General features: G+C 37.1%; 1 protein-coding gene across 3 annotated transcripts in view; it reads right to left on the bottom strand.

Annotated features, from left to right (window-relative positions):
• Positions 1-26,815, bottom strand: part of LOC117423642 (growth arrest-specific protein 7) — a 96,183-nt gene that overhangs the window by 38,665 nt on the left and 30,703 nt on the right. For all 3 annotated transcript variants that reach the window (XM_034039710.3, XM_034039711.3, XM_034039712.3), the window contains exon 2: positions 11,294-11,414. In XM_034039710.3, the coding sequence (XP_033895601.1) occupies positions 11,294-11,414 (121 nt within the window). The remainder of the gene's footprint in view (positions 1-11,293; positions 11,415-26,815) is intronic.

Genomic DNA, 26,815 nt, shown 5'->3' with positions numbered 1-26,815 from the left:
TTCCTGTTCTGTTGGTGGTCTCTGGATCCCACAGGAGCAGACGGTAGCTCAGATTACATTAAAATAACGAAGGCTCTGCAGAAATCTTGCTTCTCCAATGCATCTGTGGGTTAATATAGTTATTGACCTATTTTACACAGATGGAAAAATGCTTCAAAACATTATAAAGTATGATTAGTAACACATTTCCAACAGATGTTTAAGATGATACGCGCCAAATCGTAAAGAGGACAATTTGTTTTGCTCATATACCTACACGACGAATGTTCCCACTTCAGCATGCATATTACCAGAGGATACAGTTGGGGGCAGACAGGCTTTTGCATATAAAGAACCACTTTTCTGATTGTGATGAAACTGGCTAACAACCTTCCTTAGCTATCTGTCTATAGGTCTGTATGTCACACTAACATTTTTAAATGTGCATGCAGTTTTAGAAACAGCTAAAACTCTGGCATCAGAGAAGTGTTAAAAGTCCTCCCAATTTTCACAATGTACTTCTTGAACTTTGATGTTGTAACTAAACGGATGTATTGACATAGACTATGTTAATAAAGTGGTTCTCTGTATGATGTGTTGATGCATAGGCAACTGCTTCTGCGTCCCCACAACAAATGGAGGTCTATCCTGGTCAAAAAAAAAAAAGCTTTTACTGGAAGTCATCAAAAAAAGCCTATAATAGCTTTAACAAACAAAAGTGAAATCCCGTAAACACAAATACAGACAAATCCTGTTATTTATTGAAGGCATAAACATATACTTAACAATGACATGTCTGTTTATCACTTGGTGGCCTGGACACATTCTTTCATTCGGTCAGGCACATGTCAAACTCATTACAACTGCTTTTCTCTCAGTGGCTTATGTGTATGTGTTCTGGCTCCCCAGTACACTGGTCTGAAACCAGTTTAAATGAAATTTCTGTTTTGTATGTACTTTGCCTAATTATCTATCTTTCCTTGGTCACAATTACCAGAATTTCATCAGCATCCACATATATCTGTTGTATAATATGTTCTTTACTAGATTATCATCTGTATAATCAATGAAAAAGAACATCAGAACATTGTTCAACTGGCTTCATATTATCAGGGTGGGATGGTTGCCAGGTACAATCAGGTACAATATCTTGGCAAGACAGAGCCTTGACATGTGTTAAGTAGTAGTTTCAAACTGGTGTGCAGGACAGTATGCTGCATAAATTAAAATTAAATACTTTATTAGCTTTTGCATGTTTTTTTCTAGTAAAAAGGCATTTATCTGGTGAATACATTTTGCTCCAATGTACTGGAATGTAATAAACATTGGTACAGGAATTCTACAAACCAGCAAGTGTCTAGCATATGGTTATTCAATTAGTAAGTCTGCCAACTATAATACACTATAGTTCAGCTTTCAGAATGACATCTAATTTCAAGACAAAATGAAACAGGGAAAAAAATTAATAAAAAAAGTACAAATACTGGTATAATAATGTAGTGTGTGTGTGTTACAAATACACCAATACTCTAAAGGTCAATGTAACAGAACATTGGTTGGGAATATGAAAACACAAGTCAAGACTTTGCCTATAGCCTACAATGGTCTGTGAGTAAATCTCTGATTATTCCCTACTGACTACTCACCTACCCTAAACCGATAATCTGCTGTGCACATAGCACAGCTTCTCAACAAACCTCTAACATTATCTATGGATTTTTCCAGCAGGTGTATAGGTTGATCAAATCGACCCTTAAGTGAGGCCATGAAGCTATCCAACAGGGTGGCCAAACACTCTTTACACATGTCCCTAAACTGTAAGGTGGTCCCAAAATAGACAATATGGGAATGGCTGACCTAGCAGTAAAAGCTAATTGATGAATGAATCAATGTATGAAATTAATTAATCAAATGTACTGTACACTGTCCTTTTCACATGCATTACTGTCAATGTTTAATGAGTATTAACATGTTTAAACACTTCCAACAACATGCCTATAAACAAAATACAGGATTGAATTGGACAGTAACTACACTATTGAACAATAAAGCATGTCTTAATATAGCATTACATTAATCATTAACATGGACTTTTACTGTTTAAATAGCTAATTTAATCTTACCTGTTGTGAACTACTATTCGCTATATAGATCTCAAATGTGAAGTTTTAAAATATCTAGTACTACACTAGTTTAAATAAATCTCAATTTGCAAGCCATGCAAATGATGTAATATATAGTTAAATAAGAATACTTTAAAAGTATAGCTAATTTTAATGTGACATGATTTTCATCTGATACAAACTTGATCTTGATACAAGCAATCTGATATAAAGACATTTCAGATGGCTGTATCACATCAATATCAGGGTCTGCTATATTTTCAGCTACTATTCAAGTAGTGTATTCATCTTATGTAGTGCAATTTTGAAAGTCATTAAACAGGGAAGGAACCCATCTATGAATTACACCCGTCTATGTTTACTTAGTAAGTCTGCTATTTAAAGAGACAAATATTTTGAACATCCTTGGCAAGTTTTCAGTAAATATTGAAATAAGCAGCAGATGGTCTCCATTTCATGGATGCTCTAAAAGGGTGCAGTAATTAATTCCATGTTGTTTTCTTTTTAACAAGGCACTCTCAACACCACACAAAATAATAAATACTGAATTTGGGGCCTGCATATAGTAGCCAGTAATCCCATAGTTTGCCACACAAAGACTGCATCTTCACAACATAAAAATTCTAGACACATTTTAAAACAATTTTACAAAAAAAAAGTTGTACTAATATTTGTAGTGCAACTGAACCAATATTCTCAAATCAATAAAAGGGGAGGACAGTTTTAATGTTACTAGAAATCTCAGAACTTTCACCCTCCAATCAGAAAGCACCACCACACGGTAGATGACAGCGATGATAGCATGTCCAGCTTTAAAAAGATGAAAGTAAAACAAAACAAAGTAAATATATCAGTACATTTGAGATTTAACATGTTTTAAATAACAATAAAGGCAGTGGTTACTGGTTTTTAATTGTAATAAAACCTTGATTACGGTATTGGTATTTTGGTAGCTGACTTTACAGTATCAATGCAGTCAACTACCCTCCAATCAGGGTTCCACTGCATAAAGACAATAAGAGGTTTGGATTACAAAGCATTGGTTAGAACTCTTTAATTACATTAGGATCAGGGTTAGGATCTTTTGCTAATTATAATATTACAAACTCATAACAGAAAAAGATTGAAAACAAGTTTGATTGCCTGATTATTAATGAACACTGGTTTTGTGACCAGTCTAAACTTCAAGTAATGTTTCTTTCATTTTCTTTCACAAACCTTGATCCAGATGTGGACTAGAGCTTGACTCATGAGCCCTTGGTGCTGCCAGTGTTGGCTCCATACCCAGACAAGAGCTCACCTCCCTAGGAATAAGACTAATATTCCAAGGAAAATGAATAATCTAAGGCGTTGTGCAACTGCCCAAACTATTATTTGTTTATTTAGCAAACTATACTTCTTATGTTGTTTACTTGCATTTTTTAACTAAGCCTGCCTATACCTTATTTGGAGATTTACCTCTTGCCGATTCAGTTTTCAGACAAACTGAATAATTTTTTAACCATTCTTTTAATATTTCACAAGGTAAGGGCCAGTTGCGTGACAGCCACAGTCTAGCATAATCAATATAATGACAGAAGTACAGTACATTTAAAAGGACTTTGTTTTTTGTTAAAAATAGCAATAGATGTAGCAATGGCACTGTTCCAGCTGACTTATTTAAATAAATACTTGGCTGTTTTGTTTGCTGATAATAATGCATCTATTTCAAAATAAATGAGCAGATACAGACAGCTAGGAAATGAATGGTGTTGCAAAACAGAGACTACACTTAGAATTCAAACGTTTTGAAATATGTATTTAAAAAATACTCCTGTACTTTACTTGTGAGTGCCCATTGTTATCTATTCTAGTACATGTTTAAATTTGTCTTTGTTTAACCAGGTCTCCCTAAGAGAGTCCTGGACAAGTTGGGTGACATGTAAATTACTGTACAGTGAAAGCTTGCTACTACAGCCAGTAAGGGGAAGCTACATAGAATTTCTTGCAACAAATGAATACCATTGGATTTTAAATAGAAAAGCTATTAAAACTGCAAGGACTTTATTTTAAGACTATTTTGTAAAAGTTGACATGAGCTTTGTGGGGAGACTGTGAGTGCAGCTGGACACACTATAATTGCTCTGTTTATATATATATATATATATATATATATATATATATATATATATATATATATATAAACTGATTCTTGTCACAGGTACCCTCTTTCCATCATACCTCACTCGATGCAAGGTTTATTATTATTATTACTTCAAATGGCGCCTGACTGGAAAGTGCTCTGTGACAAGTACAAATAAACTACTCTTGAAAAAACGACGTAAAGGGGAGAGAGCTCTACAATTGCTTTTTTTTTTAATGGCAGGAGAGCTGTGCACTGAGAGCAGTTCCATTTAGCTTTGACTGTGTGAAAAGCTTGACCTGCCTGTCCTTATACAGTATAAGTTTACTGTGGAAAAACACATTTTTACAACTTCCCTGTGGTATGTCATGACATGCTGTGCTGATGTACACTGTGTTCAGTCCATTACACTTAGCTATCCACTATCATGCCTTTGCCAATATCATGAACATTAAGAAAGACCAACACCATTATTTGAAACACGATTCTAATAACACCATACACATTTGTGCTTGTGTCTTTTAAAAACTTGCATCCAACTTGTCAAATGAAGATAAAGTCTGCAGTCAGTTTCCAGGATTCAATTTCTTTTCTATTTTTTTTATAAGAGGTGGAGCGGAACGTTATGGATGATTGAATCCAGAAAATCGAGTTTGGAATCTTTTCTTGATTTTATGACATTGTGATGCTGAGTCTATGCACCAGATGAGAACTTAGAAATAATTGAGCAAACACTCAGAGCTAAAAAATCTGTTAACAAATTGTGTACTACAAAGACACATTAACAAAACCTTAGACTAGAAAAATGTATCTATATCTGTATTTTGTTACATTTATTATGTACTGTATTAAAGGTCATCTGAATTCTAAGTTCCAATGGGATACACCACTGATGGCACCTCTCCAGCCAACTTTGATCACCACGGTGATTGTTTCTAAGGAAGCAGAATGTATTTTCCCCTTTGCACAATCGCCAGTTGCATATATCTTGTCTAGTTGGGGATTAACATTAAAATTACTAAGTCCATACACAACTATTAACAACTAGAATAGTCTGTTGTTTCAGTGCCTCTTAATTCATAACAAAATAGTTGATGGAGTAATGTTTCTATACAAAAGAGAAGGGCATCTGAAACAGACTAACACTATAAACACAGAAGGAGTTTTCCTTATCCGTTCATGCTTGGCTACTAGTGGTGCCACTTTGAATTCAACACACTATTGGTTGCAAGGAATTAAAGAAAACAAATTCAATGAGGGGATGAAAGGCAGGCTGGGATTCAAATAGCTGTTAAAACAAAGCAATTCAGATTTGATGACGTTTCATGTTGTGTTTCCTCTGCATCTATTTTAATGATGAGTCCACACGTCTCTGGTCAGCGCTGGTGGTGCTGGTTTTTAACTGGTTATGCTGGCTGAAGTGACCGTTTTTAGTGGTTTTACTTGCAAAAAATCCACTTAATTACATGTTGTTTTACAGTCACAAAAGCAACTGACTGTTGTCTGCACTCTTAAATGAATCTGATTGTGTTCTTTATTTTGTTGGGGTTTTACATACCACACTTTCTTCCAGTTTTCAACACAGGTGCTGCCTCCCTCAAACATTCGTCGTCTGACTCTACCAATGTCATTTCCAATCGAACCTTGGCATACTTAAACTCCTCACTTAGAGCTGAGACTGGCAGCTGCAGTATCCCTTTACTGAGGCAGTGTGGAACTCCTAACCATTTCCTGAACTGATTAAACCTTCCAGCTTCTCTACTGTTGTCAAGGAAACCTCATACACAGTGAGTGGCCACAGAAGTCTTGGCAGTAGACCAAACTGAAAGCACCAGAGTTTAAGTTTGCCCAGTAAAACACCGCTTCAACCCTTGCACTGCTTGTTCTCCCACATGAACGATGCTTTAGGTCCCCATCATACCATCTCCCAAGACTTCTCACAGTCTTCTCACAAACGGTTGGTATTGAATCATCATTAATTTAGAACCTCTTATCCACTACTTTACCTTTAATTATAGCGATGCTCTTTGACTTATTGGGCTTGAATTGCATTTGTGCCCATTTAATGTTATTGATTCGTTTGCCCAATAACCGAATAGTGCAGGCTACTGTTGTATGCCAAAAACGTCACATGACCACAATATTCACAGCCATTTTGGTTTGGATGTCAAGACCAAGGTTAAATTCACCTGCATGTAAATATTAAGTCTTTTCAGTGATATGAGGTGGTGTACAGTAAGTTTTGTGATGGCAAAGGCAGATTCATTAGTACTACAGATGAATGCCTGATAAAAATAGTTAAACGCATTATCCATGAACATTTCAGTGAATATGTAATGAGAAATGCATCTTTCATTGCATTGCACTTATTCAAACAGCACTCAACACCACTGTAAATTATGTTAAAGGTTATTAATTAAATACATTTTACCATGAGAAACCCCATTGATATTAAAAATCTCATTTTCAGAAGTGCCTTTGATTGAAGTGAGAGGGAAACGCCCACACAATTACAACACAACCGACCTCCATGAACAGATTTTGTAATATTTACATCGAACACAAAGCAATACACGAATGAACAAATACTGTTTAACAATTAAACAAACATAACTGAATTAATTAAATTTACTGGATGCATATAAAATGACTGAAGGATGACAAATGATAATAATAATCTGTAGGGATTTTGTTAATCCAAAAATGTGTAAATTTCTAATACAAACACAGTATAACACAAACACAGTATAAGAACATGGGTGTAACCTTCTATTCCTGTTTGTATTACTTCAGAGCTGGGTTTTTTTGCACAACATTTAACTACATATTTTAATTTGCCTTTTGACCCAGATATTTATACTTAACATAGCTTGCAACATCCTTTGTCAAGATCCATTTTACGCTTATGCAGTCAGCATGTCAGAATATGCCACTGTAAGAAACATTGCAGGAAAGTATGTTGGCCTATGCATTAGATAGAGGTAGTTACTGAGGATCAAACTCTGGTCCCGAGATTCAGAGACTAAAGCACTGGCTGCTGTGCCAAAACAGCCATGCTTCACTTCAGGAACAGATCTTCATATCAGGCAACTAAACTATCAGAGGTCATTACATACTCCCTTTGTCCCAAAAACAACTGCATACCCCCATGTCCATTGTCAACCATGTAGAAAGACAGCAGCATAGACTTTGACAAAGCATACTGTGCATCAACTGGCCTTTAGAGATTGTGGTCTTTACTAATTTGGTACCACTGTAAGAAATTACTGGATAGGTACATCAGCGTCCATAGCATGATATAACGTTTTATATTATCACTGTTCAGGATCTGTTACATTTACCGGTAAGTATACCTTGTCAATAAGACACACCACACACACTACATAAGCATGTGTGTGCAACCATAGATATGATTTTTAACAGTTTTATTCCTTCCTTATTGAAGTGCAATATGTGACTATTTAATGTGATGTGTAACTTTGTATCATTTTGTTTCAGTCATTGTATCCTAGTGATTTTTTCCCTTCTAATCTAGAGCACTAAACACCCCTGTATAGCTCTCGGAATAATGTCTAACCTTTCAGAACATCTGGAACACAAGAGTGTAACCATTAGCTGTCCTCCTGCAACACTGCCCATAGTAGATGTTGGGGCCAACTACTTTCAATTAAGAACATAGCCTGAGGTTTCTTAAAAGTCCTGTAAGAGTTGAACTGTGAAATCAGAGGTTGAGGATTTAGACTAATTTAAACCAGACCCATACAAGGCATGTTTGACAATATAATGAAATCAGTTCGCCATATGCCATCTATGTGAATCACTCCAAATTATAGCAGCAATTGCTTGTAATTCAGAACTGTCTAAACAAAGTAAATTACATGTTTCTTTCCACCCGTATTAAGCTGTCCTGCACTAAGGTGTTGTGAAATACACTAGTGTAGTCTTTAAAAGGCAAAGTGAACTGCTCTCCACCTGATAAATGGTCTGTTAATCAGCAACGCTTTTTATTACAGATAGTTTTCTGTTCATGGCTCATCTAAAAGCCAGTCCCGATTCTGAATGCTTCACAATTGTGCACACAGCACCAGGGACACACTTCTGAGAATCGACAGAAGAGCAGGAAACTTGTTGACTAAGAAGTAACTAAAAGTATTTTCCAGCCCCTATTTAAGGAGGAACACCCTTATAAATAGCGTTTTTGTGTAAAACTTCTCGGTCATGCTTCATTTTAATGGGCACATGTTTTGCTTACTTATGAAACAACATGTTTACAAACCTGAGACATATGACTATACAGGCAGTTTTCTCCACATATCAACAAATTCCTTTCAATAACTGTTGCAACCAAATTTTTATCACAACAGATAGGCGTTTACCTAGATATGAAGACAGACAGACATCTCATTATATTCCCAGATTCTGAAACTCTCAATAGCTTGTGCAAAAGAATGTTCTCAGAAAGTCTTAGATAAGATTAGCAGTTCTCCTGATATTTGTAAAGTGTCACGTACATTTGTATGATGGCACCACTGTATCCCCTTTGTCAGGTAGAATATATGCATAAAAATGCATACACATGTGTTTTTGTTATTTAAAAATACCTGTAAGATAGTAAATCTTGTTGTCTGAGGGTGATTTTCTATATTGTACAGTACATTCTTAAGTTTCATTTTATTGACAGCATACCCACTCATAAAATATCCTGAAATTAATGGGATTTGGTTCTTTCACTGTTGTGGTCACTCGCCCATTTAACTAAGGGTATTTTTTGGCAGCTTTATACTGGTTTCTGTCAATGTAAGGGTCGTTCGGAGGTCACCCAGGTTTCCTTTGATGATAGAAATTCTGACATGTGACCTTTGAAGGAAATGGCAGGGGGGAAATCTGGAAAGCTGATGTTTAGGAGATACAGCTCCTCTTCTGTTTGACTACTGATATTGAATTTATATTGAGTAACCAGGGATTTGCTTGTATACACAGTACTCTCCTGTACCTAGAACAGAATTGTATTTTGTAAAGCAATTGCTTCCATTATAGCACCTTCTTTATTCTGATATTGAAGTGATATTACGGCTTTCAGCCTAGGTCTGTTGACATTTAGATATACATTTTACACAGATGTTTGCCATAACCCGATAACCTGTATAACCCCATAGCATATGCCTTTATATGACATGCTCCTCTCCCAAAAAAGAAATACATACAAGACTGTAAAGTAATAGTAGACAGCATTATCCTTGTGATATTTTTTTTTTAGCAATCCCTTGTTACTTCGTGGTTCATTAATTCACAAATTCGGTTCATTCAAGATTAGGCCATGTTGACTGTAAATTATACCTGCGCTATATTTTGCTGTATATGGGCCCTTCACCAGTTTACTGTTTTCAAGGCTTCACTATATTTTGATGTATAAGACAGGTAATGAAAAAGTGTATACAAAAGTGTCATCTCCCTGACAGCATTTGGTTTTGCAGAAAAAATAATGTCATTCAGAAAATCTAATTCACGTTTGTCTTTCTTATAGGAAAATGTAATGGTAATACATGTAAGGTGTGATTTATTGGAATTATATTGTTTGCGTCATGTCCTTGAATACAGGTGAACATAAGTATAGTATTTATAATTGGTATTACGTTATTCCAGTTCCCAGGCATGTAGTATTTAACCCCAGTTTCTTGATTGAAAAGGAGTGAATATACAGATTAGAGGTTAGCGCATCCTGGGATTTAAATGTCCACTAAATCTCTTTCTGTTTTTCAGCTCATTTTATTCCTTTCTCTTGCAGTCACAATCAGATCGGGAGACAATGGCATGCTGAAAGAACAGAATACAAGATCATATTTGTCTGAGACAGGGCGCTAGTGTGAACATATGCCTGAACAAGAAGAGACAGTGGTGCTGGGCAATGAAACTCTAGAGCACAGACAGTACCATGACCATCTGACTGCACTTCGGGGTTTCAGAAAAGACAATAGTCTGTTAAAACACTGCAGTTCACAAATGAATGAAGACATTCCTGATAGCATTGGACAAGAAGTAATGAGGAATATATATCAGGATATGAAAGATGTTGACTGATGAAAGCTGAAAGCAAGAGGAAAGATATTTACAAACAGCAATGCCACCACCAATTGGTGTTCATATCAGTTCATTGTGTATCTTCACAGGAAAAAATGACCTCAGAATTCATCTTGACGAAATGATTCCAGAAAAAAGGCCCTGTCATTTATAATGAACCACCTCTTTTCAGGCTATCTTCAACATTATGTATATGTGTGTGTGTGTGTGTGTGTTGGACTGATGATGTAACAGGGGGAAGAGGGGGCAAGATTGTGTTCATGGTTGATGATATGCGACAACAAAACATTTAAAAATCAATTAAATCTAAATGAATAAAATGTACTGTATATATATATATATATATATACACAGTATATATATATATATATATATATATATATAGAGAGAGAGAGAGAGAGAGAGAGAGAGAGAGAGAGAGAGAGAGAGAGAGAGAGAGAGAGAGAGAGAGAGAGCTTTAGTGAGTTACAGGAAAATAATTCCATCTAGGGTTAAAGTGTCACAGAAACCCTAGATGGAATTGTTTTCCTGTAACTCACTGAAGAGGTCCATCTATTATTTTTTTTTTATAATACATGGATACCCTTGTGATGTTAATATTAAAGAAGACGAGGTTCAGCAGTACCGTTGGGTTTTTTAAAACTTAGTGTTTCAGTGCTGTATAGACATTCAATGGCAGTGCTTCAGCTTTATTTGGATGATTGCCTTTACCTTTACTAATGTTTAACTAGAAACCGTTTCAACAGTGAGGACTATGTAAGCTATTCTGGGAAGCTGCAGGCTGCCACCCACAACTTCTCTTAAGGAATTAGATGCATTTATCATTGGTCATGTATCCCTCCAGGACAGTTTAAACATATTGCAAATGTGTCATGTTGAATTAGGGCCATCCTGGCTGCCCATGTTAGTTGTACACACTACTGTCAGCCATTGTAGCTTGTACTTCATAACACTATGATGTCTTTTATTGAACACATTGCAGTGCACTTACCTTTGGTGAATGTGTTCACATAGTACTGGCGCCCTTGTGGTGACATGTAGCTTTGCCATCCCTCAGGAAGAGGGCTGTTTCCTGGCTCATCTTCTGGCAGGGGGCTAACTGATACTGGCTTCTGTGAATAAAGAAAAATACAATAGACTTTATAGCTTTTTCCTAAAGTGAACTTCTTTACATTTCTGACAGTAACTGTACACTGATGAAAAGACAAACTTTTGAAACTGTGAGCACACACTTAAGGTAGCTCATCAATGCCAGTAAGCCTGTAAACTGTACCGTACATTACATTATTCTGACAGATATACTGTCACTTAAAGGAAAACATGTCAGAAATGGTCTTAAATGTATTGTTCTTGTTGTTTAGATTATTGTATTGTGTTTCAGTTTCAGTCATTACATGCTGGTGTTTTTTGGTAACTCCGAACTTTACATTACCCTGTGGTCTGAACAGAACTGCCAGAATCACAAGGAGCAGACTGTTGGAGGGTGTGACAGGGTGTGCGTTGCCAAGGTGACTCAGAGACCATAAACCGGTGTAGTTAAGCGCTCATACGTGAATATTTATTTACATTACATAAACACAAAAACAACAAACACAGCACACCATCCACCGCGTCATTCTTTCACCAACACAATTCTAACTAACACCAGTGATCACCCTATTTATACAACTGAATACATTTAAACATGTATTCAGCTGATGGCTCCAGCCACATTCTCACACGTGTTTGCAGGGTGGAATTTAACTACCTCCCTGCCACCCAATACTCCCCACGTAACACACACCCGTTCACTGGCAGATCTTTCACCCTGCCATGCTGCCACAGAGGGGTACAGGTGATTGCTCTCTGGTGAACAATACTTGAATATTGGATTCTGAGAGTTCTTTGAGATCACAGTGGGGCTTTAAAATGATACAAAGCAAATCTCAACAACATTTCACACCCATCCAAAGTTGCTTTTTAAATTGCTGTATCTTTTTCGTATACAGTATATTTCTAATATATGCAAAGTAAAGTGGCTGCATATATTGATACCTAAAGTACCTAAAGTATAAAAAATAGGCAGAGACTGTCTCTGTGACCTTGAATTATATAGTTCACTAGGCAGCTGCATTACACCTCTTTATTTGAGGGTCATTTTCATTTTTGAATGCATCTGGGATTGTTTATTTGGTCAATGTAATACAAAAGTCATGGGGTCCTTATTTATTCTTGGAGAAATATTGTGAGGCTTTATTTCTTAATGCGCCTGACCTAGAATTTTGTTTATGGGTTGAGTTGTAAATGAGGCATATCAAAAGAAAGTATAACTGTGAATAAATTACACAGAAAGAAAACGGAAAGAAATGTTCCACCGGAAGAAATACAAGTTTTTAAGAAAAACACCAAATCCCAGAAGAGTATGTTTTACAAGTTTACATGAATTATGTTTTTAGTCAAAATAAATATGTGTGTTGAAAGACTAATTTTGCACTTACGCAGTGTATCAAATACTAAAGACCAGCCAAGCTATCCAACATAATTTTCCCAAGGGTGGAATTGAATTAGTCATTGAAGGTGTATAATAATCCACAATCCCCCCAATAGACTACAGGAGGCAGTGTGGTCCTGTGATTAGAGTCCAGGGCTTGTAACCAGAATGTCACCGGTTCAAATCCCACCTCTGCCACTCACTGACTCACAGTGTGACCCTGAGCAAGTCTCTTAACCTCCTTGTGCTCCATCCGGCAGATCAGATGTTAAATCAATGTCCTATTATAAGTGACTCTGCATATAGTGCACGGTTCACAGCCTACCTCTGTAAAGTGCTTTGTGCTGGTGGTCCACTATGAAAGGCGCTATATAAAAAGATATAGATAGATACATCAAATGTTTTATTATGGTCAGAGAATGGGAGAAGTACTTCAAATTGTTTTCTTTTGCAAATATGTGGGGGATTATTGTTCAATAATAAATATGTTCTTTTAACATTTGTCTTTGACTCCTAGTTTTGTCATTCTGCGCTGAATTAGAAACAGTAATTAAACTTCATTTAGGATTGTGTATATGATTCAATTAGATTCTCCATCACCATCTATGTGGGATCTACCACCACCTTGAAGATGTTTCCACTGCCACAGACCCAGTTCTGGACAAGTCCGTTCATGAATCGGCAAGAACAGTTAGGAAAGAACATTGAGGGCAGCCAGCACAGGAAAACGGGAACATATGCCAAGGATACTGAAGATCTTAAACTTCGCACATAGGCCTGGGACTCATATTTCACTGGTTACATTCAAAGTTTAAACTACAAATAATCACTGTTAAAAATGTATTTATGGCGGTATAACTGTAAACAAACTATCGTTTTTCTGACTTGGCCACTCTTAGTTTGAAAGGTCAGTCTGTTACTTTGTAATTGTTTTTTATACATAATTGTCAAAGTTCAGTTCAACTGTAGTAATTAAAAAGTACATTCAGGTCTAATTCTTGTCGTTGTTAAAGAGCACCTGTTGTAGCTTTGTAACGTTGCTCAGAGTTCATGGAAAACGTGGTTTTATTTCTGGAAGAAGAATCCACCCACTAATCAACACGTCATATCCAAGCGCCATAAAAGCTCTGTGTGCCTTTCATTCATGTCGCTTCTTTTGTTTGGCCTCTCAGTCACGTGCGGCGAGGCCAAACAGGGAGACGTCCGTCTTTAGAGCCTGGAGGGAGGGCTACCCAGCCATGGATTCCCTAAGGTTTCCTCCTACCAACAAGTAGGCTTTTTTTCCTTACCTGAGTGCTGAGCAGTTCGTATTTAGTTTCTGCAGGTGCGTGGCAGGCTGGAGAGGCCAGGTTCGCCCTCAGTGCATTTCATGCTCTGGGGGGCGGGCCCGTGTCTCAGCTGCTTACTTTCCGAATGATACATTTTACTGAATTGAAAATAGTCAGATGACACGCCATTACTGCATGACTTTGCCTGTCTCCATCTCCCTGATGGTTCATTACAGGCTCACAAGCACCATGCTCAACAAGAATGCATCTGAGCACGCACCAGAGCTATGGAGGCTACATTTGACAAAGTCACCACACAGTGTGTCACGATTCTGTGTCTCTGCTTGAGAGACGCCCAGGACTGAATGGCAGGAGGCTTTTAGGTCAGGGACGAGGTTCACTCACATAGCTATGAAGAGGAAAAGCCTGCTGGCACCAAGCCTGTCTGGGAACCAAAACAAATGTACTGCACAAGGTTGGTAAGGTAAGTTAGTCTGAATGTAAAACACCACTGAGTTCATGTGAAGGTTCAATAATGTACAAACTGTAATGTATTAGGCCACATAACATGCTTTTCATATACTTCTTATAGTATATTATAAATGAAACAGCTCAATGTTGTTACAGCTGTTGCAGGTGCTGTATCCAAAGGGGTTTATACCAGTGCCAGAGGAAAAGTTTAAATCAGTCCAGGATGTGCAACGGTCCGCTTAATAAATCTCTACTGAGTGTGCTTCCTGGTAACTGAAGATCAACAGGTTTCAACATTGAACAGAGAGACATCTTTTATAGCGATACATAGGTATGGCTACTTTAATGGAAAGATACAGTAATACATGCGTTTGCAATTCCTTTTACTTTATACTAAAAGGAAGCTAGTGGTAGAGGGCAATGGCAGGTTTGTTGCCTTGATATATGACGGCTTCTCTATTTTCATACAGTAAGTTGATGAGTGAGTGCTGTTAAGATATTGCATAATGTAAGCTTCCATTAACACACAACTATATGCACATCTTCATCTACTGCATCTAAATGCAACACAATAGAGTAAAACCTGCTGTCGCTTTTTGTATAGATGTCTAGATGTCTTTTTTTTAGTTTGATGTGTACGCACTCATAATAGTGATGGAACCAATCACAAAGCAAGCAGATTGGTTAAACAAAGTGTTCCCCTTCAAAACTGGCTATTAATAGATTTGTGGCACAATAACTCGCACACACTTGTCTCAATTGCCTCTTTACACCCAGGAGGTCCACAGCGGATGTTGGCGAGCTACTGCTGGCATTCGTTTTGAGTTCACCGGGCATCTGGCCAGTATGGTCTGCTATAGGAGGAGAAACGGTTCCTGAGAATTCTGCCTCCTAACCCTTGGGAGTGCCAAAGCCAATGCTCCCTGTGGAATCCCACAGAAATAAAAAACTGGGCTCCCCTGACTGTATGACGCACCCTGTTCAACATGTGGTCATGCCTTTACCAGGTGAACTCTGTGAAAGGAGGCATCAAGGCATTTCCACGGCAAGACTCCAATATGATATGAAAATAACTTAAAAACATCAAAACATGGTGATGTTAAAAAAGAATAAAAGAAACATGTACAACACAGCAGGCAGCTGCAGTAAGTAATGGGTTTGGCTGCACACCCTCTCGCCTGTTCTGTAACACTTCTGAATAGGGTTCAATAGCACTATCACAGAATAGCATTACATTTACATACAATTATTGGAACAATTTCCCATATAATTCAGGTTAACAACAGGTGATAAAGCAAATTAACAAAATTCAAACCTCCCCAGGTTGGAACTGAAACTCACCCTGGTGAATCATTGGTGGATTTCTCATAAACCGGTTACAAATGTATGTTTTTTTTTTTTCATTCCTTACAGACTGTGGTGGATTAAAGCTCAGATGCCAGGAATCAGCAGACCAATCCTTTAGTTGGAATTTTAAAAATAACTGAAAGTTAATATAATAATTTATCTTGCCTTGAATGTTGTCTCAATTGTTGGTTAAGAAAGAACCACACTTTAACACTTCACATGGAGCTCCAAAAAGCTATGTGGGAGCACTACCAGAACTCAGAGGGAAAAAACACACCCTTAGTGGTTGCCTTTGGTTGCAAAGGCCTCTGGGGGATAGAGTTCCTGTCTCCCAGCACAATTTGAGAATCCTTCTAATGGCTTTGAATGCTAAAAAAGGGGCAAGCTGAACACAGTTCTTCATACAAATTTATATATACAGTATATATATTTAAGAATTTTACTATCAAATGTAACTTTTATGAAGTATAGTTATTTCCTAAACAATAATTTAAGACAAGCAATGCAAAGGGCACTGCATGTAAGGCAAGTATTATTTTAAACCTCTAAATGTGAGTCAATACATTGAATCTTGGAGCTTCAGATGCATATGAAGTTTCCAAAAAGCACTTTATAGGAAACCTGGTTGTCTTCCAAAATGTGACTGTTTTATAGCGTTGGAGATCCTACAGTGTAAAACGACACGCGGCAGTGGGAAATACGTCATATAAGGTTGGAATGTTCAAACACACATTCGCAATAGATCATCATTTCAATTTCCACAGACATGAAACTTTCCCAATTCAAACTAACACATACCATCCAGCCTCCCCCACTGAAACTACTCACCCACATTTCAGCCACATAGCACTTTCAAACAATGTTGCTACAGACAGAGTGAAAAATTGCTCGCTTGTACAATTCCTTATCACCAGCGCTGCCCTGCTCCTATCAGCTGATATATTATTGTGTGAGAGAACTGACAGCCAACATGGAGCAAAAACTACGAAACAGCTACCCAGCCATTCAACGTTGAATCTGTCTAGAAAGCAATGAACATTTTGTAATGATCTAATTCACTGGTACTCATTCAGGGTGCAACCAATGCATTTAAATACATTTTTACATTTTGCTGAGAATCTATTATTTTTTCACTTGTTTTTCTTATGTTCTTTCAGGATATACAGTTATTTCAAATACAACACCAAATAAACTACTGCATGCTGGCATGTTGGCTATAGATCATATGGTCTGATTGCAGCATGACCATTGCAATGATTTTGAACAACCACACATGAACTGATTATATACCAGGAAGCAGCAGCAGCTTTCTATAGCACTGCCATTCTATTAAATAATGTAGGACCTTATTTTGGACTCTATTTGGGGTCAGGCAAGGGGTCTTAATATACAGACGTGCTCAAATTTGTTGGTACCCTTACAGCTCATTGAAATAATGCTTCATTCCTCCTGAAAAGTGATGAAATTAAAAGCTATTTTATCATGTATACTTGCATGCCTTTGGTATGTCATAGAATAAAGCAAAGAAGCTGTGAAAAGAGATGAATTATTGCATATTCTACAAAGATATTCTAAAATGGCCTGGACACATTTGTTGGTACCCCTTAGAAAAGATAATAAATAATTGGATTATAGTGATATTTCAAACGAATTTGTTTCTTTAATTAGTATCACACATGTCTCCAATCTTGTAATCAGTCATTCAGCCTATTTAAATGGAGAAAAGTAGTCACTGTGCTGTTTGGTATCATTGTGTGCACCACACTGAACATGGACCAGAGAAAGCAAAGGAGAGAGTTGTCTGAGGAGATCAGAAAGAAAATAATAGACAAGCATGGTAAAGGTAAAGGCTACAAGACCATCTCCAAGCAGCTTGATGTTCCTGTGACAACAGTTGCAAATATTATTAAGAAGTTTAAGGTCCATGGAACTGTAGCCAACCTCCCTGGGCGCGGCCGCAAGAGGAAAATCGACCCCAGATTGAACAGAAGGATAGTGCGAATGGTAGAAAAAGAACCAAGGATAACTGCCAAAGAGATACAAGCTGAACTCCAAGGTGAAGGTACGTCAGTTTCTGATCGCACCATCCGTCGCTTTTTGAGCGAAAGTGGGCTCCATGGAAGAAGACACTTTTGAAAGAAAAACATAAAAAAGCCAGACTGGAATTTGCTAAAATGCATATTGACAAGCCACAATCCATCTGGGAGAATGTCCTTTGGACAGATGAGTCAAAACTGGAGCTTTTTGGCAAGTCACATCAGCTTTATGTTCACAGACGATAAAATGAAGCTTTCAAAGAAAAGAACACCATACCTACAGTGAAACATGGAGGAGGCTCGGTTATGTTTTGGGGCTGCTTTGCTGCGCCTGGCACAGGGTGCCTTGAATCTGTGCAGGGCACAATGAAATCTCAAGACTATCAAGGCATTCTGGAGCGAAACGTACTGCCCAGCGTCAAAAAGCTCTGTCTCAGTCGCAGGTCATGGGTCCTCCAACAGGATAATGACCCAAAACACACAGCTAAAAGCACCCAAGAATGGATAAGAACAAAACATTGGACTATTCTGAAGTGGCCTTCTATGAGTCCTGATCTGAATCCTATCGAACATCTATGGAAAGAGCTGAAACTTGCAGTCTGGAGAAGGCACCCATCAAACCTGAGACAGCTGGAGCAGTTTGCTCAGGAAGAGTGGGCCAAATTACCTGTTAACAGGTGCAGAAGTCTCATTGAGAGCTACAGAAAACGTTTGATTGCAGTGATTGCCTCTAAAGGTTGTGCAACAAAATATTAGGTTAGCGGTCCCATCATTTTTGTCCATGCCATTTTTATTTGTTTTATTATTTACAATATTATGTTGAATAAAAAATCAAAAGCAAAGTCTGATTTCTATTAAATATGGAATAAATAATGGTGGATGCCAATTACTTTTGTCAGTTTCAAGTTATTTCAGAGAAAATTGTGCATTCTTCGTTTTTTGTGGAGGGGTACCAACAAATTTGAGCACGTCTGTATGCTGCGGAGGAAGTGTGGTGAATGAATGGGCAGCACCAAATATGGCCTTATAGTTTTTTTGCGTTAATAAGAGGTAAGAGTTTAAAATATAGTGTGCCAGACACATTTCTGGGTTATACAATTCCAAAATATTAAATAACACTAAAAAGAATTCCGGAAAAAAGAAATAACCATGAAACAGTAAATTATCTTGCAAGCTCAACGTTTTGTCATGACCACTTTAGAGAAGTCAATGAAACCAAAGAAACTCACGAAGTTCCATCAGCCCCGATTGCATACAAATAATTACCTTCTACAATGTATAACAACAAATAAGACACATGATAAACTGCAAGAATGTATTTCTCTCTCAGGGGTTCATGTGTGTTTATCATGTCACAAGAACCCCTTATTATGCACAGTTAGGTGTACATTATTTCTTCTCTAATGTACTGTATGTTCTAAGAAGCACAGATACAATAAATGATCAAGTCTAAACAAATTATGCCTGATTTCAATTGTTACAACTGTAAACAGAGCTTTTCTTGTAAATCTGAAGCGCAGACAAGCAGAAATAAAAGCATTATCCTTTAACAGTAGAAAAAAGATCATAATTTCTTAGCACTCTGGTAAGCAACAAAATCTTTACTATTCATGCCTGCAGTCTTTCACATTAAACAAGGCTGACCTTTTTATGAGAAGACATACCGCATTGAAAGATTCAACTGGGAAATCAATGATAAATGCTGTAGTGTCCCTTATTTTAATTTTCTTAGTACAAGTTGTTAATGGCAAGACAAACATGTTGAGTGATTATATTTCCTTTATAATTTAAATGCCTTCTGGTCATTTTTCAGTTGATGGTAACATGACTTGCATGTAAATGACCCTCCATATTGGAAACATCAAATAAATGCCATGAAATAAATAATTCTCAAAAATCAACATGTCATATTTTATTTGTCAACATTAGATAGGCAACTGTTTACTAAAAGAAAAAAAATCCTTAGCAACAGTTTGGCATTCTTCCTAGAAAACCAGGCACAACCTGTCAAATGACTTTAAACATAAACAAAGCAGTAAACATAATGCAGAAGTGCAATGCTGGTCGTAACAAAGGTTTTGACAGCACAGCAGGCTCCGAAATGACCACATTCATCCTTTCTTGCATGTGATCACAAAGTAATGTCTTGAACAGCTCTCTTAAGTTTAATTGTCGTATAATTCACCCAAAGTCCTAATGAATCACTAAAATAGACTCCATTGGTACACATCCACTGCAGTGTTTGCTGGTCATTTTAAAGGGCACAGAGTTATTAATGGAGTGAAACTCTCTATTAGCAGCTTTTCATGTTCACCTCATTAGGTTTACTTGCAAATCTTGAAACCATACAAGCGCTTCCAATTTGCAGATTCTTTTACAGCTTAATGCATGATAAATATATAATTTTTTATCAGTAATCACTGCAACAATTGAGCTTTTCTTTAATCAAGTTAATGCAGTATTTCTCTCTATACAACATATACAACATATTTAGATTTGTTGTGATTTTGAGAGAAGCACTATCACTTCACTTCAAAAGATGAATATACTCATTACAGGTGTACCATAAAAAACTGAGCAAGCGATTTACATAAACTTCATTCCTGATGAGAAGATATAGCTATTTAAGTGTGACATGCACAAGTGACCAGGCTACCAAAACACATTTTACAAATGAATGACAAATTCTTGACCTTTGCTGTTGATCACATGGTCTGATTGCTGGTATACCAATGTTATCTAAACACATGAAGCCCTAACTCCCAGGCAGGATTCTAGGCCTTCTGCTACTTGGCGGCTGAGTGACCCTAACTTACTCGTCACTCGCATGCTTAGCCTAAAGTGACAGGAACTCAACATAATACTGAAATATAAAACGGGCTAATTTAGCAGGGGACCCTCTCAACTATTAATCTGACTCCCAAGCCTGATAACGTAGTTCCCTTTTGAAAATTAACTGTCCACCTTGACGTGCTAAAATGGCATTAAAAATATCTACATATTCCAATTTAAAGAATACAAAAGATAGGATTGACAAAACCAAGTATCAGCAGCAACAGCACACAGGTATTGAAACATTTTCTCATACAAATAATTTGCTAGATTCACGCTAAAGGACAACCTCGTAAATCAGGGCTCATGAAAACATCAGTTAGACTTCACTAGTGACCCTAAAAGTGATGGGTCTGGCAATTTAATTTGATCTAGTGGGGCCAAGCAGGGACACCCATTGAAAATCGGGTTCAGTCCCAGGGCTTGTTCATATAACTGGCTCTGTCATGAGGTGGGTTGAAGGGAAAAATACTCCACACAGGGGACCGGTTTGAAGTTTGAAATTAATTTCATTCATGACGAAAGATGTTTTTGTGATCTCAGATCTAGTGAGATGAAAGACAGGGCTGGCTAGGAATGCTTCAGAGCAGACCTAATGCTTCAGAAGGCAGCTGAAATTCAATTGAGGCACTAAAAACTCAGTTCACTGTGTGATCTCTCTTGAGAACAGTTGATATAGAAAGATAAAAAATGCTGTTGGACTGCCATCTGAGCATAGTTAACAACTAATAATTTCATCTGACAGCATATCATTTTAATAAAAAAGATTAAAAGACTGAATTTTTAGGCTAGGATATTAAAAGCAACATACATTCGGAGTAATATCAAGCATGCTACCATCCAATTGTAAAAAAACTTGGTATGGGAATTCATTAGCACAAGTTTTTAACAGCATCAAAATCTAGGTCATTCAGATCACCTTATTCGGTATTTCTCACTGTGTTACTGAATTTCATAAATTGTTAGTGGTATCTATTTGACAGGTGATATATACATTAAATGGTTATTTTTCACTTTTAGAATGAGATTTCAAATGAGATTTAAATGAATAATTGACACTTTGATTAGGGCTAAAAATGTAAATTCTCAACAATACAATTATGTGCGGTTGACAATTAACATTAAAATTGATCTGTAGTAACAGTACAGGTAGACATGGTATGTTGCAAACTGAAGTAATTGCATGTCATGAGGTATTGCAACATCAAAGACACTGTGATAGACCTATAATGGCCTAACCTTCTGTGAGTTGTTGCTCTTGGCATAAATACAGTGATACCATTATATCCTGCTTGGCCCGTCCACAAAGATAAGTGTTGTGAAGCTTTGAATGGGTTCTCTTTATGTTTGGAGCTGTACGTTTCTAGGAATGTTTCTTAACATTTTACTACAGCTGCTGTCCAAAACAACTCTTTTCTCCTTAATAATATGATTTTTGAGTCTTTTAATTGTTTTGATGTTGCAATTATTCACCAGCATGAACATTTAATAAAGATACAAGTGAGAAGTTTAGGGTTCTATATATGGAATAATCAAGAAGCAGTGTCTGGTTACCGAGGGAATATTTACACAAAACAAGCATTAGGAAACACAGGTGAGTGTAATGGTTACCAGGCAGTGCTGCTTGATCATTTCATTGGTGACTACTTGAGTATTAAAGTTTACAGTTCCTTTGGTCTGGGCGGTTTCAATGTGGGAGCTCAGTGCCAGTGGTGGATGTTCCATTCCCGGTACAGTACCCTCCTCAGGTGGAATAAGGCGCCACTGCAATGGTTTGGGAATTTTAGTAACAAAACCGAGATATGCTGTGTTTGAACTGTGTTTGTGATTCAGTTGTGATGCAGGTTTCATCTGGGGCTGTATTATAACTGCAAGGCTATAATGACATGTGTATCAAAATTACTGCAGCAGCAGCACCTTTAACTAGCCTCCTGTTACCTGCATGTCTGCTGAAGTGGAAAAGAGGTGATTATTGAAAAAACATAAAACATCTGTTTCATTGTGCAGACCCCCCCCCCCTCCCCCACACACACACTTACTATAGCAACTTAATTGCAGCCTTAAGCTACAAATATGCAAGGACCCAGGTGCTTCTTACTGTAGAGAAGACTTGTTATTGGGCCTTAAGCGGGCAATTATCAGCTCTGTATGTTTTTTCTGTAAAATGTAGAACAAAAACACAAGAGTTCCCTTTATAAATTTCGGTTTTTGTTTGAAGATTTCATTTATAACTTCCTCCTACTGTACATATGTGATTGGGGGAAGAGATTGGAGAGCAATCAGATCTGTTTAGTTGTGCAAAAGGTTAAACTACAGAAGAATATTGTGGTGTAAAATTAAAATTGTTTTGCAGCTCTAAACACAAGGGATTATGAACACGCAGTTTATTCTCACTGGGCTCACAGTAACTCACAATGGCAAGAAATGTGTTTTGAAATGCGATACAAGCATGTTGCATTCAGATCTCATGGCATAGCTCTGAACAGGATAAAAGATACAGCAATTATTCTACCTCAGTTTGGGAGGGAACAAATTTGTTTTTTTTTTCCTCAAAATATTATAGCTGAGACCACAGATCTGTTAGCTTGAACTAATAATTTTAACTTGAATATAGAACTGGCTTCCATTTCCCAGAATAAGCGTGTCTGCGCTGGTTCACCTTTTTTTATTGCAACACAATGACATTTACTTCCCAGCAGCTACTGCAGTAAGGAAATCCATTCTCTTCATATGAATTCTTAGTAAAGCATAGTAAAAGGGTAAAGAACATGTTAAAGAACAGGCAAGCAAGGTACATTGTGGTAAAAACCATGTTATAAAATACTATACATGAAGAACACATGTCCCGGACCAGGAAGAAGCAATACAAAAACAAAGGCAAAGGTAGGTAGGGAAAACGAGACGCGTTTGCGCTCGGGTTTTAATAATAAATCAAACAATAAACAAAACACTTTATAACAAACAAAAGGGCTCGATGGCCAAAAATACATAAAGAAACAAATACCGAGTGGTACAGCGGTAGCAGTTGCTTCGGATGTATGATCTCGTTCTAAACCGTCCTCCCGTCTCTAACTCAAAGGAAAATCTTCCCCCATTACCCTGGAGCTCGTTCTTTTAAGCTGTGGCTGGAGCCTTAATTAATTATCAATAAAACAATTACCTTATTGAGGCTCCAGCCACATTCACACAGGTTTTTTAAATTAATAAACAAAATGAACAATAAGAAAACACGGCTTTCCCACCGTCAAATACAAATATAATAATAATAATACGAAATATAAAAATAATAATACAGGGACGAGGTGTACCCTATCACACCATCCAACAGCCAATAATGAATTTTTTAGTTAATGACTGGCCTGAAAAAATAATTTTCTAGAAATAAAGTTCTCATTGAGAGAAAGACAGACACATTCAGTGCATAAGGGTCTACATGAAATAAATATATTGTATTTTCTTCTTTTTAACAGTTGGATGTCCTACTATAGATAAAGTATATTCTGTATTCAAATTTTAAGACACACTCAGTTATACCTTTAAACAGTTACCCACTGAGAGGAATTAGAGAGAAGGCTGAACAACCTGCTGGAATGCTAAGACTCCCTGAGGGTTATACCAACACACATGGGGGCTCATTACACTGTGACAGCCTGAGTACAAAAATGACAACAATGTAGGAGGCTTAGCTAATGACTGCTGTAAGAGCACAGCCCACTTGTTCACACTAAGATACACTACTAACACAAGTATGAGATATGACTGCAAGGTTAATAGTGACAAATTACATTTAAAACCTAAACGAAATACGCTCGTAAATGATTTCTACACCTGTAAATGGCTAACGGATTCATAGTGCATTCATTTGGTTTAGGCCTACAATGTGCCACTTATTTTCAGAATACTAGGAATTGGACTTCTCCTTGCTTATACAGCAGTATTCAGAAAAGCTTTCCAGTCTTATATTTTGAAAAGACACAGTGTTTAAAATAGTTGTGAGCCTGTGTGGTTTGTTTACATCTGCCTCCTGTTTCATAACACTTTGCTGTTTGTCCCCTATATTTTAAATTTACTTTTTTAATGTATTAATGCTCTGAAATGTCATCTGTATGATGGTGGACTGAAACTGCAGTTCCGTCAGTCGGAAACCACACTCTTCACAATTACGTCATAATCACAAGATGTGTGTGATTAGTCGATGACCAGTTTCTGAGGTCCACTGCCACTGTACTTTTCAACTAGTTGACTGTTTGCTGCTACCTCTGCTACAGACATGCTATGACAGCACCCATAATATCCTGTTGTGTACTGATACTACCTGCCAAGTTTCATCCCTGACATCCCTGTGAACAGATCAGGTACAAACCCCCCAGTACAAAGGGCCATGTGCTCCACCCACCACTAAAAGTCTCATTTATTTTTACAGAATACGGTAAACTTGGGCAAAACCCCACACTATTTTCATTTAAATGACCTTTGGCAACTTTGGTAATAAATTTCAACAGGTCTAAAAAGTTGTGTAATTTTTAAGTAATTTATAAGTGGCTTTCCCACGTGGTTAAAATAACTTGAATAAAACCTACAGCTTTCAGTTCAATTTTTATAAAACACAAGTATTTGGTCATACTGTATATAAAATATTGTTTTAATTTGACTGCAGTAGTAACCTAAATATCCATTTACAACCGATGCAGTATGACCAGGGGTGTGCAGTTGTACTTTCTGCCCCCTCTGTAAATGGAATTGAGATATTTCAGGATTATGTATAGCACATATTATAACTCTAAAAGCTCTATAAAATATTGCAAACTGTAATGTTGAGTGAGACTTTAAGATCATTATTGTCTACAACAGCACTTCTTCGACACCTGCAAGTGACTCATGAGTCACACAGAGTACTGTACATGAAAACTGAGTCAATGCTATTTTCCACTTTCCTTCAAGCTTGCAACATAAAATGAGCAATTCAAGATATGCCATTGCTAAACTAGTGTACTTCCTCCCACAGTGACTGTTCTACGCACAGTTGATGACATCAGTTCAGAACATCCTTTTGCCAAGGACCATCTGGGTTTTTTTTTTTAAGAAAAAAAAGTTTTTCCGTTATCCCAAGACCAAAAGAGGAAGTATAGCTTTTCTGCTGACAATTAAAAATATATTGCCCAGTTTTAAAGACAGAACTATACCCAAGTTGAAAAGCAGCTTGTATCTTACATAGCACCTCATACTATATTGTTTTTAATACATTGTTAAATAAGAATAATTAAACAGAATAGCTCATTTTATAGGATGTCATTTTCATCTGATACAAATATCAGATGGTTGTATCGAATCAGTTTCAGGGTCTACTACATATATTCCTGACGCATCTTATCCTTACATACACAATCAATATGAACCTGTATACACTTCTACAAGGAAACAAATGGAAAAAATTGGGTTTATTACCTTAAACCACCCAGAATGATTCCAAACATCATAAAAAGATAAAGGGGCAGTAAAAAAATGTATATAATAATAAAATAAAAGTTGAAGCTACTTACTATTTAAGGAGTTTGGGGCCTAATATTGAAACAGACTGCATCCTAGTTCTTGGGAACAGGGGTTTGAAAATGGTTAGATGCTAAATGCTACCTGTGTCAATGCCTTCTGAGGTGCAGCTCAACCAGTGAGCACATGGCAGAAACATCCTGATTAAGTGACGCATGTTGTCTTTGAACGCTCTTGTTTTTGTTAACATTAACTCACTAAAGCAAAGGTATGTCTATGTTACTGTGAACACAAGGGACATTTCTAAGGAAGTGCCTGTTTCCTATTATTTAATCATGAAGTTTAAAGACCATGACACGAGCGAATCTGCACATTAATAAGCTGGCTTTCACTTTGCAGTTTTCTGTGTTGCACGTTGCTGTCATCACCATGATGTCTTAACGACATGTTTTGTATTCGCAGATTAAAATAAACGCTTGTGGCACTTTGATGTATGCATTCTAACTGTGGAGTTGACCTGATCAATGTATACCCTAGTGGGATATGACAGCCCTGGATACTTTTAGAGCACTTTACATTTCAAGGGAGTCTCCTTACTGTAC

The sequence above is a fragment of the Acipenser ruthenus genome, chromosome 17 (genome assembly GCF_902713425.1).
Source record: "Acipenser ruthenus chromosome 17, fAciRut3.2 maternal haplotype, whole genome shotgun sequence".
Taxonomy (NCBI): Eukaryota; Metazoa; Chordata; class Actinopteri; order Acipenseriformes; family Acipenseridae; genus Acipenser; species Acipenser ruthenus.
The sequence above is the reverse complement of the archived record's forward strand: the minus strand, read 5'-3'. Positions and strand labels throughout refer to the sequence as shown.